This window comes from Podarcis erhardii (genome assembly GCF_964252035.2).
Source record: "Podarcis erhardii genome assembly, chromosome: 2".
NCBI classification, from domain to species: Eukaryota; Metazoa; Chordata; class Lepidosauria; order Squamata; family Lacertidae; genus Podarcis; species Podarcis erhardii.
Window position 1 is genome coordinate 8,747,498 of NC_138498.1, and position 11,742 is coordinate 8,759,239.

Genomic DNA, 11,742 nt, shown 5'->3' on the forward strand with positions numbered 1-11,742 from the left:
TTAGGTCCAGTCGTGGCTGACTCTGGGGTTGCGGCGCTCATCTCGCTTTATTGGCCAAGGGAGCCGGCATACAGCTTCCGGGTCATGTGGCCAGCATGACTAAGCCGCTTCTGGCGAACCAGAGAAGCGCATGGAAACGCCGTTTACCTTCCTGCCGGAGTGGTACCTATTTATCTACTTGCACTTTGAAGTGGTTTTGAACTGCTAGGTGGGCAGGAGCAAGGACCGAGCAACGGGAGCTCACCCCATCACGGGGATTCGAACCGCCGACCTTCTGATCGGCAAGTCCTAGGCTCTGTGGTTTAACTCACAGCACCATCTTTTTTGCTACTGACTACCAATTTCAAGAAAACACAGGAGGGGATAGGGCTCTTGTGCTTGGTTGGCCAGTGTGAGAACAGGATGCTGGACTAGGTGGGCCTTTGGCAAGGCTCTTTTCATGGTCTTACATTCGCAAGGTCACCCGTTAAAGACCCAAGTCTGCCTTTCATCTCCTGGTGCTGGTTTCTCCTTGCCAGGATGATAGCATACACTTACGAAAAATGATGCGTCAATGTTGGATGGGTGTGTCTGCAGACATGGACGGCGATGACAAACTGCATGCCTGTTGGCCTCTCGAGTGCCTTCACATGGCTCTTTGTTTATCTAGGTGCAGCTGCCAGAAAGAAAAAACAAAACAAAAAAGCATTGCCATAATTACACCTTTTGGAAAGCCAGAGCTCCAAACACCTGCCAATCCTGTCCCGCCTGCTTTGGGTGCACCCAGTTCTGCCTGAGATCCTTGGAGGATGTTTCACACAGCCGGGGCTGAGAAGTAGCTGCGCTGTATTTTGGTTGTGCTACGCCCTTGCCTGGTGTCAGAATCAGATAGGGATGGGGGGACCGAAAGCAGTGGCTCTGAAATGTGACGCTCTGCTCAGGAAGTTCAACTGACACAGAAAGAGAGAGAGAGGGAGAGAGAGAGAAACAGGCCAACTTCTGAGAGAGGTCGGTGCTTTATCTGCACATGAGGCATGCGTAAGTTTTCTGGCAAGAGAAGACACTGAACTGGGAGCTGTACCATGGGCTGAGATCCTCTGCCTGCCCTGTCAAGAGGTTTTGTGTTGTTGTTTTTTACGTCCATCATGAATGTGCAAAGGCAGTTGACATCTGCAGCCATCCGGACTGAGGCACAGAGATATGAGAGCGTGAAAGTGCAGCTCAACAAACTTTTCCGGCTGGTGGAGCTGGTCGGGGACCCACATCTGAAGAGCAACATCAAGACTTCCCTGAGCATCGTGCGAGGTACGGGGCTGGGCCTTTCAAAGGGAGCGATGGAGGGACTGTCTAGGCAGGCTGGAAGCATTTTTCTCTCGGACCACTCATTTAAAAACACTCTGTTGGAGTGAATTCTTCTCCCCTCCTTCCGCACTTCTCCTGGGGCCGTTAATGGGTCAATCTTTTAAATTGCTTTAACTCTCTCAATTTGCATATACCACAAAGCCTCAAAGTCTCTGAAAGTCTTGAAGGAAGGGAGTGGTAACCCGAAAGAGTCAAATTGACTCTTGAAATGAAAGGGCTCTAACATCCAGATAGAAATGTATTGTAGGTAAAGTCGCCAAGTGGTGTTGTTTACTGCCTCCTGCTCCTCTGCCTTTAACAGAAGCATACATGACCAACATCAGCAGGTGACAGTGCTTATCTATTCATGACAAAAAGCTTAACCAAGCTGATGCTAAAGGCAGAAGAGCTGGTTGTTCCCACCAACTCCCCCCCCCCCCCCGGGCAACCTGGTTACCTTGCCAGGTGTACCTTGCCATCATCACAAACTAGTCTGGGTTAAGGGGGCGGGGGGGCAAGCTTCTAATCTGACTGAACTTTTAGTTCAGGATTGTGGCATCATTTTCAGCCTGAGAATTACCTTCCCTCGTGGGCCATCTACTGGGGGAATTCCAGCTGCACAAGAGCTGGACTTTTCTATGCCCATAGAGACATCTATTCAAGAAGCATCCCCACAGCTCAAGAAGACAATCTGGCAAGGCACAGAGATGGGCTGGTGAAGGGGGTGGCCTGCGGATATAGGGGTCAAAGGCTGTACAGCAAGGCTTGGAAGGCCACTTTCAGACCACAGACTGGAAATTCCCTAACCCCACTTTAGTTGACTAATCATACCGGTGAATTTAATACATAATATTTATAACGAGGCCTCTTCCTAGAATGTCTGCTTCTTCTTTTTCGCAATGGCTTCCATCACAAAAAAAAAAATGGGAAGGGGGCACACGAGAGGTACAAGATATCCAAAAGCTAAGCATGAGCACTATTAAACCCCACTGAAATCAATAGGGCTCAAGCATGCGAAACGTCATCAGGATCATGCTGCAAATCTGCACCCGTATGAAAAGCATGCAGGCAGCATTGTACCTAATTGATGAGTAACAAGTACATCTACTCAATGGATCAGCAACCTGCCAATGAGTGCCACAGCACTGGGCTAACTGTTAAGCACAGGTGTCTAATTTGTTAATGCATTTGAAAGCGTCAATTTAAAGGAAATTAGTCTGCTCGTATTTAAATTTTTGACTGCCTTGCGCTGGTCACTTTTCCAGCTTTGTTACACCAGTGCTGCTGTGATGCCACATTTGGACAGCAGCAGCCTGACAAATGTTTAGGATAAGACCGGAGCAGAAATGATATACGTAATGAGGAAACAATGGCCACCTGCAGTCAGGGGCCTCCATCAGCTAGTAGGATTATATGCTCAGAAGTGACTCGGTTTGCTATGGCTAGGGCTCCAAAGTGCTTCCATTGGGGGGCTTTTCTACTAAAATAAAACAAGACAACTGAACAACAATGAATAAACCATGCTTAAAATATATATAGTATCTGTACTCCTTGTATTTTTCAAGAGCTATTTTGTAAACAGATGATGTATTTCTCCATGGAAAACAATAAAAAACAGCACTATATATATATATATATATATATATATATTGTGCTGTTTTTATAAAATATAAAATATATAAAAGCATTATTTTTTAAAGAAGTGTGTTTTAAGCAGACTTTCTTAACTCTTGTCCAGAGGAAGTCCTTTTGGGGCCAAAATGCATTGGGCATTAATAAAAAGCCTCACTCCCTTCAGCATCTTTTGAGAATGGTTCCTTTTCCCCCCTTTTTGTCGTTTCCGAATTTCATTTGGTAGGGTCAGTCTGCTTTATGGTTCCTGTTGTTTCGTCAGTGTGGCTTGCTATAGCTGTCAGTCTTCAGTGTTCGACTGAAGGATATTTAGAAGCTAAGAGAGCTGAGTGAGGAATGGAGCCCGGGCGCCAGGCTCTCAGGGGCGCCAGGCTGAGAGTCCAGGACCCAAGAGTTGAGTCTGGGGAAGAGCCCACCCGTTGGTTGGAGTGCCACAGCTGGCTCTTCTGCTGCCGCGAGTTCGGGGGCAACTGAGCCAGTGAGACGCTGAAGCGGCCAGGCGGATCTTTGCACCCCGGCACCGCATATGCTTAAGACAGCCCTGAAATGGATGTGTTCCATCTCTAGCGCATGTGTGTGTCAATGCACACACACATGAATGTGTAAGGCTCTGTGGCAAACACTGCCATTTTGCATCCTGCATGTGCTGAGGTGTCGTCTGCATGGTTGATATTATGGTTGATATTATTTTATTTATTAGAACGTTTTTATAGTGCCTTTCACATCAGGTCTTGCGAGGTATATAATAACTTTAAAAAATGTCTAACTTAATATATTAAAATGCATTAGGAACATAGGAAACTGCCTTATGCTGAATCAGCCTATTGGTCTATCTAACCTGGAATTGTTTGCCCTGACTGGCAGCAGCTGTCCAGGATTTTCAGGCAAGGGACCCTCCCAGCTGTACTTGGAGATGTGGTGAATGAACCTGGGACTGCTGTGGCGCTTCCCTTTACAATACAAGTGAAATGCCAATTATTATTATTATTATTATTATTATTATTATTATTATTATTATTTATATCCCGCCCTCCCCAGCCAAGGCTGTGCTCAGGGCGGCTAACAAGCAATAATAAAAACAAGTTGAATGATTACAACTTAAAAACAAAATTAAAATACAACAATAAAAATATTGAAACATTAAAATATTAAAATGCAGCCTCATCACAGGAGGAGAAAGGAAAAAGAAAGAGGGGGAGGGAATCAAATTGGCTCCAAGCCAAAGGCCAGGCGGAACAACTGTGTCTTACAGGCCCTGCGGAAAGAAATCAGATCCTAATAAACCTTAGCAATAAGATTGTAAGGCAGTGTTTTGCTTTTCCAGCATATCTATATCAAATCACCTTCTTGGCTTTTAATGGAATGGAGGAAAGGTGGCAGCCCAGTTGTAGTGTGTACTGCAGGGGCGGGCAGATGTTGGGCTTGCCAGACCTACTTTTTTTAAAATTAGAATTCCAAGATGAGCTCAAGAGAGGCAGGTGCAAAAGACGTAGAGCAGGTGTGGCCAGACTTTGGCCCTCCCTTCCTGAGCTACATCTCCCAGCAGCCTCAGCAAGCCCGTGCTTGATGTTATAACTAAAAGAACAAGGTGCCTCGGAGCACATTCTGAGCCTGGAAAGGTATTTTCAGTGCCACAGCTGAACAGAACTCGCCATCTTTTCTCAAGAAGTGAAGCTGCCCCAAGCTACATTAGCAAGCGTGGAAGTTCCCACCTGGCCAGCTTTCTTTAACTCGGCAGCCTGATTTGTCGCTTGTCGATCTACTGCAAACCATGCAGAAATCTACCAGTAGACTCCAAGCTACCTTCTCCTCAAGCCCCTTCAGCAGCATTGCGAAAGTTAAACAGAAAACCTCACAAATTCCATATTTAGCTTCCCACATGAACATCTGATTCCCAGGCGTGTATTTGCAGCAACTTAGAGGCAGGTAAGATTCTCACACACATGACAATAGGCAGGCAATATTCCGTACTGGAAAGGCAAGGTTGTACGAAGCCACAGTTTCCCCCAGTGCTGATAAAATGTATCTGAGCTACATGTATTGGAAGAAACTGCTTCATGCAGTCTAAGCTTTCTGGATAGTAGATCTCATGCAAGGAGGTATGTGGTTATGCATAGGTTTTGCAATTTCCTGCACATTTTCTCCTGACTGCAGAAATTCAAAGCAGAAACACACAGAGTCACATTCAGAAGGCTGGGTAGGAGATCTTTTTTAGCCTCCTCCCATTTACTGATATCCTGTCTCTACACCCATGTGAACCATGTAGTTTCAGGCAAGGGACTGACAACTTATGGGGGAAGTTGTCTCTTGACCATTTGCCATGCTGACTGGGGCTGATGGAGCACAAAAGCATCTGGGGAATCGGGTCACCCATCTCTGTTCTAGGCACTGTGGTTGGGAGGAAGAGAAAGAGACACGGGATGTTCACGAACAGCAGTAATCAAATTTGCTGAAACGATATTTTGATGAGAGGTTTAGTGCCTTGCACACAAAGCAGGTAGGCTGCTGGCCCAAAACTAGTTGCCACTGTTACCAGCACTGTTACCACTGTGAGAATAGGATGGTGGACCGAATGGACCATGGCCTGATCCAGTAGGCTCTTAGGTTCTTATGAACTTCATGAACTGAGGTCCTGCAAGAAACTCTACTTTGGTCTAGCAGCTCAGCTCTTTACAAGCTTATTTAGCGTCTTTGATGAGCTGAGAACATTGTTTAGGGAGAAGGAACGGAGGGAGGGAGGGAGGGAGGGAGGGAGGGAGGGAGGCGCATGTATGATGGCTCATGAGGGGAAATGGAAGGGGATAGGTGGTGAAATTTCAAGATGGAAGTGATGCTAGGTAGTTTATCTCACAAGATGTAACAGTAGCCAGAACGGCAATTGTAATTCCAAATGGCCATTGTATTTCTGCACTTGTTATTTACAGTGGTACCTCGGGTTAAGTACTTAATTTGTTCCGGAGGTCCTTTCTTAACCTGAAACTGTTCTTAACCTGGAGCACCACTTTAGCTAATGTGGCCTCCTGCTGCTGCCGCGCCGCCGGAGCACGATTTCTGTTCTCAACCTAAAGCAAAGTTCTTAACCTGAAGCAGTATTTCTGGGTTAGCTGAGTCTGTAACCAGAAGCGTATGTAACCTGAAGCGTATGTAACCCGAGGTACCACTGTATAGGGTTTCGGCAATAAAGCATGCAAGATTCAGATGGGAGGAGGGAGCAAGATTCTTAGCAAGGTTTGCTTCGCGCTACATGCAGAAATTAAACTTCTAACGAAGCACTGTAGCTGAAGAGCCTTTGTTGCGCCTTGTCTTTCTTTAATCCCTCATAGTAATACCCAGGTTCAACAATTGTCCCCTATTTTTGAAGCAAAGGGATGGTGGTGGCTTTGGCATGTGCACTTGGAACACAGGCAGTGGCGTAGCGTGGGTTGTCAGCACCCGGGGCAAGGCAAGTAATTTGCGCCCCCTAACCCATGGATTTGCGCCCCCTAACCCTTGGATTTGCGCCCCCTAACCCTAACCCCCAGATGTTGCGCCCGGTGCGGCCGGCCCCCCCTGCACCCCCCACGCTACGCCACTGAACACAGACCTTTATCGTGGTTACAATAATAGTCATTTTGTGTAGCAATCTGGCCATATACATAAATGCTCCCAAACAGGCTCTATTCTGCTCTGGTGCATCATTCTTGGGCCCTTGGTGGATCAATATTTGTGTTTAAGAATCTGCAATGTGATAAAGATATATTATTTTGCTTATTAATTTTTTAAAAATCCAGGGCACCATCTGGTACTGAAGCACACATTACAATGGAATTAATAAACAGCTGTAAAAGACAAGAAGCTGTAAAAATAACGAATCACAGGTCTGCAATTGGGGTGTGTGTGTGGAATATTGGTGCCCCAAATGCCTTCTGAATGAAAACAGTATATCCTTTCTGTTGGAAGACTAGCAGTGAGGGGATAGAATGTACTTGCCACACCCCAACATTGCGGGGGGAGCTCCAAAACTCTGGTGTAACTGTAGAGGAGGCCCTGTACTATATATAATTCATCCTCTTCTAAGTGTAAAAGTTGTTTCTGATTCCCCCTTAAGTGTGTGTAGCAGGGTGTCTCATGTGAATTATGGAGCGTCCATAGACAACTCTGTGCCCCTTTAATATACACACATGGAAATACCGGCTTATCAGCAGTCCCTAAAAGTGACATTCCAAGTAAACTGGGCTGACTCACACAAGGGAAGGTCACCATGTGGGTATCTTAGAAGCAGGGAAAGTTTCTGCTGGGCCTTCTAGGCCTGTTCACTTGCAAGCACCATTTATGTGAACGGGTAACCTTGTGAGCCTTTGTGAGTGTCTTTAAAGGTGTTGGACAAGGACAGAGGAGACTTGGTTTCACATGCACTCTCAGCCATGAAGCCAGAGATGGAGGAGAAATGGACTCAGAATAAATAAGCCCTATGAATTCAGTGGGGCTTACCCCTAGGCAAGTGGGTTTAGGATGGCCGCCTTAACGTAATAAATAGATCAAACAGCACCTGTAGATTGGCAGACGCTTCAGGTTGAGTTTCTTCGGGTTGCGGACCGCCAAAACCCGGAGGTACCAGAACGGATTACAGTGGTACCTCGCAAGACGAATGCCTCGTAAGACGAAAAACTCGCAAGACGAAAGAGTTTTTCGTTTTTTGAGTTGCTTCGCAAGACGAATTTCCCTATGGGCTTGCTTCGCAAGACGAAAACGTCTTGCAAGTTTGTTTCCTTTTTCTTAAAACCGTTTGTCAGAGCCACCCTGGGTCCCAGCTCACAAGAGACCAAAGTCCAGTCCAAGCTATATACAAAAGTTTTATTGAAGATCATTGTCGTCATTACATCCAAACTCCGTGGCTCCGCATCTGTTACCCTTAGATGTTAGAAGTCCCCTCTGAGTCCGTCCCTCCCTGCACCAATTTAAGAGGCTTGTGCTGCTCCACCTTTTCCTCTCTTTCCTTTTCCGCAGGGTCTTCCTGCCCCCCTGTGTTCCCTCCTTCCGGGACTCCCCAGAGGCTGAGTCTTCTCCTGCCTGCTCCCCCCTCCTTCGTGCTTGGCACCAGGCTCCTCCCCAGAGCTCTCCCCACTTCCGCGCGCCTCCACATTTGAACTTGGCGCGCGTACGTTGCTCCTGACCTTCCTTTCAACAGCCACACTGCTCCCGGTACTGCTTTCCGCCCCTTCCGGCAGGACGTCTTGCCCCGATCTCCTTCCCCCCTCTGCTCCTTGTTCTGTTCCTCCCGACACACTGGTAACTCCACCCTCTTCACTCCGTTCCGGTGGAGAAGCCAGTCCCGATCTCCAACTCCCACTGGCGGTTCCCCCTACGTTCCCCTGCTCCTGACTGCTTCCCCCTTGGGCTCCCCTTGGCTTGACCAGGGGGGCTCCTTTTGGGAATCCTCCGATTCACTGGACGGACTCATGGACCATCTCGGGTCATTGTCGTCCTCTTCCTCGTCAGCCTGGAATCCTTCTCCCTCACTCTCGGTCTCCTCCCTCCTCTGCGCCTCTCTCCCTGAACCCCTGACATCGTTAATACCCAGGGTGCATTCAGGGGGTGCAGTTGCGACTTGACTTCGAGGAGCAACTCATAGCACGTGGTGTGGTAGCCTTTTTTTGAGGTTTTTGAAGACTTTGGTGATTTTTGAAGCTTTTCCAAAATCCGTGCTTTGCAAGACGAAAAATTCGCAAGACGAAAAAACCTCGCAGAACGAATTAATTTTTCGTCTTGCGAGGTACCACTGTACTTCCAGGTTTCGCGCAGCTGCGGGTTGCGGACTCTGCGGGTTGCAAATGTGCATCATGCACGGATCATGTTCGCAACCCGAGCGCCCACTGTAAAATGCAGCTGCCTCAGTAATCAGCCTGGCTGGGCTGGTTGGCAGCCCAGTGTGTTGACTTGTGTTTTGTTTTGTAAGGTCTGGTCTTAAGAGCACAGCATAGGGTGCCCATTCATCCAGATTTTCCCAGACATGTCTTCTTTTTCAAAGGTACAATCACCATTCAGGGCGGATTTTTAAAATTTTGCAAAATGCCCTGGGTTTCATTTTTTATTGTTTGTACACCATTCGGCCTTGTGGCGGTGAGGGCCGCTCAGCCTCTCATCGCCTGGAGACGCAGCGTCTCGTGAGCAGGAGGCCGAAGACAGCAAAGGTAAGGCCCAGCTAGAAAGGTGTCCTCTTTTTTGCTCTTCGGAATATGGCAACCCTAGCATAAAGCTCAGCCTCTGCTGGCAAGGGGCATGATGCATGTCAACTTGTTAATTCATTAATTGTAGAAAATGGTTTCATTTCCTCAACACGCACGCGCAACGTCCTGCCACCGAGTGTTTTGTGGTGCTTCCCGTACCACCAGAGATCTATGTGAAAAGTCTGTCAGGGCGAGGGGGAATTTGATGGGAGGGGAAAGAATTTAGACAGAGATAGGAGAAGGTGGATGATTTCAAACCCATGATAAGCAAACCCATGATAATTCAGCCTTGTATTTTCTTCCTGATCGCAAGGCCTGCGGGTGACTTGCCTCATGAGGGCAGCACTAGGCTGTGAGGGAACAGGGAAGGCATGGAATCAGCCCAAGGCCGAAGAAGACTTATTGCACAGCAGCCGTTGTCTAAAAGCACAAGGGAGAATTAAAAGGTGTTTAATGCACACATTAGCAGTTTAAAACTCAGCAAGGCCATTCTCTCTGCACCCGTGTGTTTCAAGTCATATTTGCATACACACCAGAAAGGGGCAGGGATGTCTTCACCTAATGCACATTTCCTGTCTGGTCCTACCCCCACATCTGCAACACCCCTGAACTCCTTTTCACAAAGCTGTTGTCTGAGCATACGCAGCGGCTGTCCTCAGACGTACACACCTGAGCTTAAACTGCAAAGGGAATTTGGATTATATGTTTTCAAATCGGGTGGAAGGTGGTTTGAGGGGTAATGCATCAAACAGCAGCGTTTCTCAAGAATTTGCAGGATCGATAGGGATGATGGCTCGCATCAGTGTTCACAGCTTCCAAACACCAGTGGTAAGACAGCACAGGAGCCAGAGCAAACTGTAATGTGTCCAACCAGTGGTGTAGGCGTGGGGGGTGCAGGGGGGGCCGGCCGCACCGGGCGCAACATCTGGGGGTTAGGTTAGGGGGCGCAAATCCACGGGTTAGGGGGCGCAAATTACTTGCCTTGCCCCGGGTGCTGACAACCCACGCTACGCCACTGTGTCCAACAGCCTTGGAAAACTGTTGGTGGGGACTGCTTCCATGCTGACCGGCTTTGGAATGGAAAGGCTAGACTTTTCAACGGCCTCTGGACTCACACACACTTTATGATGTTGCTGCCAACATCATGTGCAAGTTGAGAATTGCACCCAGCGGATGCTACAACAGCGCAGGCTCCCCAGCCCTGGTATGAAACTTCTGGGATAGCTCAGTTGGTACAGCAGGAGACTCTTAATCTCAGGGTTGTGAGTTTGAGCCTCACTTTGGGCAAAAGAGTCCTGCATTGTAAGGGGTTGGAATGGATGACCCTCAGGGTCCCTTCCAAATCTACAGTTCTATGATTCTATGAGGCGCTATTCAACCATCTTAGAGACTCCACATTTCTATAGGGTTTACTCCTTAGCCTTTTCTTCTCCCAAATATGTCCTTCAAGGCAAGAGGTATGGATTGTTCCCTGGGGTTTTCTCCCGAAGCTTTTCTCAAGAGTGAGTATGGCCGCAAGGCAGTGGGCGTTTAAGATCAGTGCTCATTTCCCTAGGTGGACTACCTTCCCAGGATGACGAGCCCCTTCTGCTCTCTTCGACAATACTTGAGATGAAGAAATCTCAATACCTGAGATGTCCAGAGAAGCAGACACAGAGCAATGGCTCCAAACTACAAGAAAGAAGATTCCACCTAAACATTAGGAAGAACTTCCTGGCAGTAAGAGCTGTTTGACAGTGGAATTTGCTGCCAAGGAGTGTGGTGGAGTCTCCTTCTTTGGAGGTCTTTAAGCAGAGGCTTGACAACCATATGTCAGGAGTGCTCTGATGGTGTTTCCTGCTTGGCAGGGGGTTGGACTCGATGGCCCTTGTGGTCTCTTCCAACTCTATGATTCTATGATTCTATGATTCTATGAAATCATACCATCCACTTGGCTTCAGTAGGGGGTCCTCGGAACGGAACGGGGGAGGCAAAAGCAGGATACCCTAGTGTGCGTGCCCATCCCTTGCAATGTTTGTGCGCACCAGAGCCTGAAACAGCAAGTGAAAAGCGCTTGCCTCTCTTGTCACTTCCCATCTTGCTGGGGACTCGGAGACATCGGCTGATCCTCAGCAGCTTGAAATGGATCTATTGAGCAGTAGCAGCAGGCAGCTGGCTGCCTAAAAGCACGCCCCCTTCCTAAAGGGAGCAGCGGGGGGAACCCCCTTTCCTTGATATCCAGTCCGTTGGGGTTAGCTTCACAATGGGGATGAACAGCCCTGACAGCAGAGAGCTCCCTCCCTGCTGTTGGCAGCAGCAAGGCGCTCTTCTGTCTTCTCCCCAGGCAAGTGCCACAGGCAGAAGAATAGTTTCTCCCAGCAGATGGATGCTAATATACCCAGAGACACGTGGCAACGTAAATCCATAGATGGGAAGAACACCTTAGATCTGCAGAATTGGTGCTTTTGCTAGTGCTACACAAGATCCATTCTGCACTTGTACGGAACCGATTTTTCAGTGTGGCGACACCCTGGAACTCCCTGCCTATTGATATGAGGCAGACAGCTTCACAGTATATTGTTTCTGGCACCATGGGCTCCCTTGG

At 48.0% G+C, this 11,742-nt stretch overlaps 1 protein-coding gene across 1 annotated transcript in view; it reads left to right on the top strand.

Annotated features, from left to right (window-relative positions):
• Positions 1-758: 758 nt before the first annotated feature.
• The window catches only part of AGAP2 (ArfGAP with GTPase domain, ankyrin repeat and PH domain 2), a 119,796-nt gene continuing 108,812 nt past the window's right edge, over positions 759-11,742 (top strand). The window contains exon 1 of the mRNA XM_081844299.1: positions 759-1,284. Within this exon, the coding sequence (XP_081700425.1) occupies positions 1,125-1,284 (160 nt within the window). The 5' untranslated portion in view covers positions 759-1,124. The remainder of the gene's footprint in view (positions 1,285-11,742) is intronic.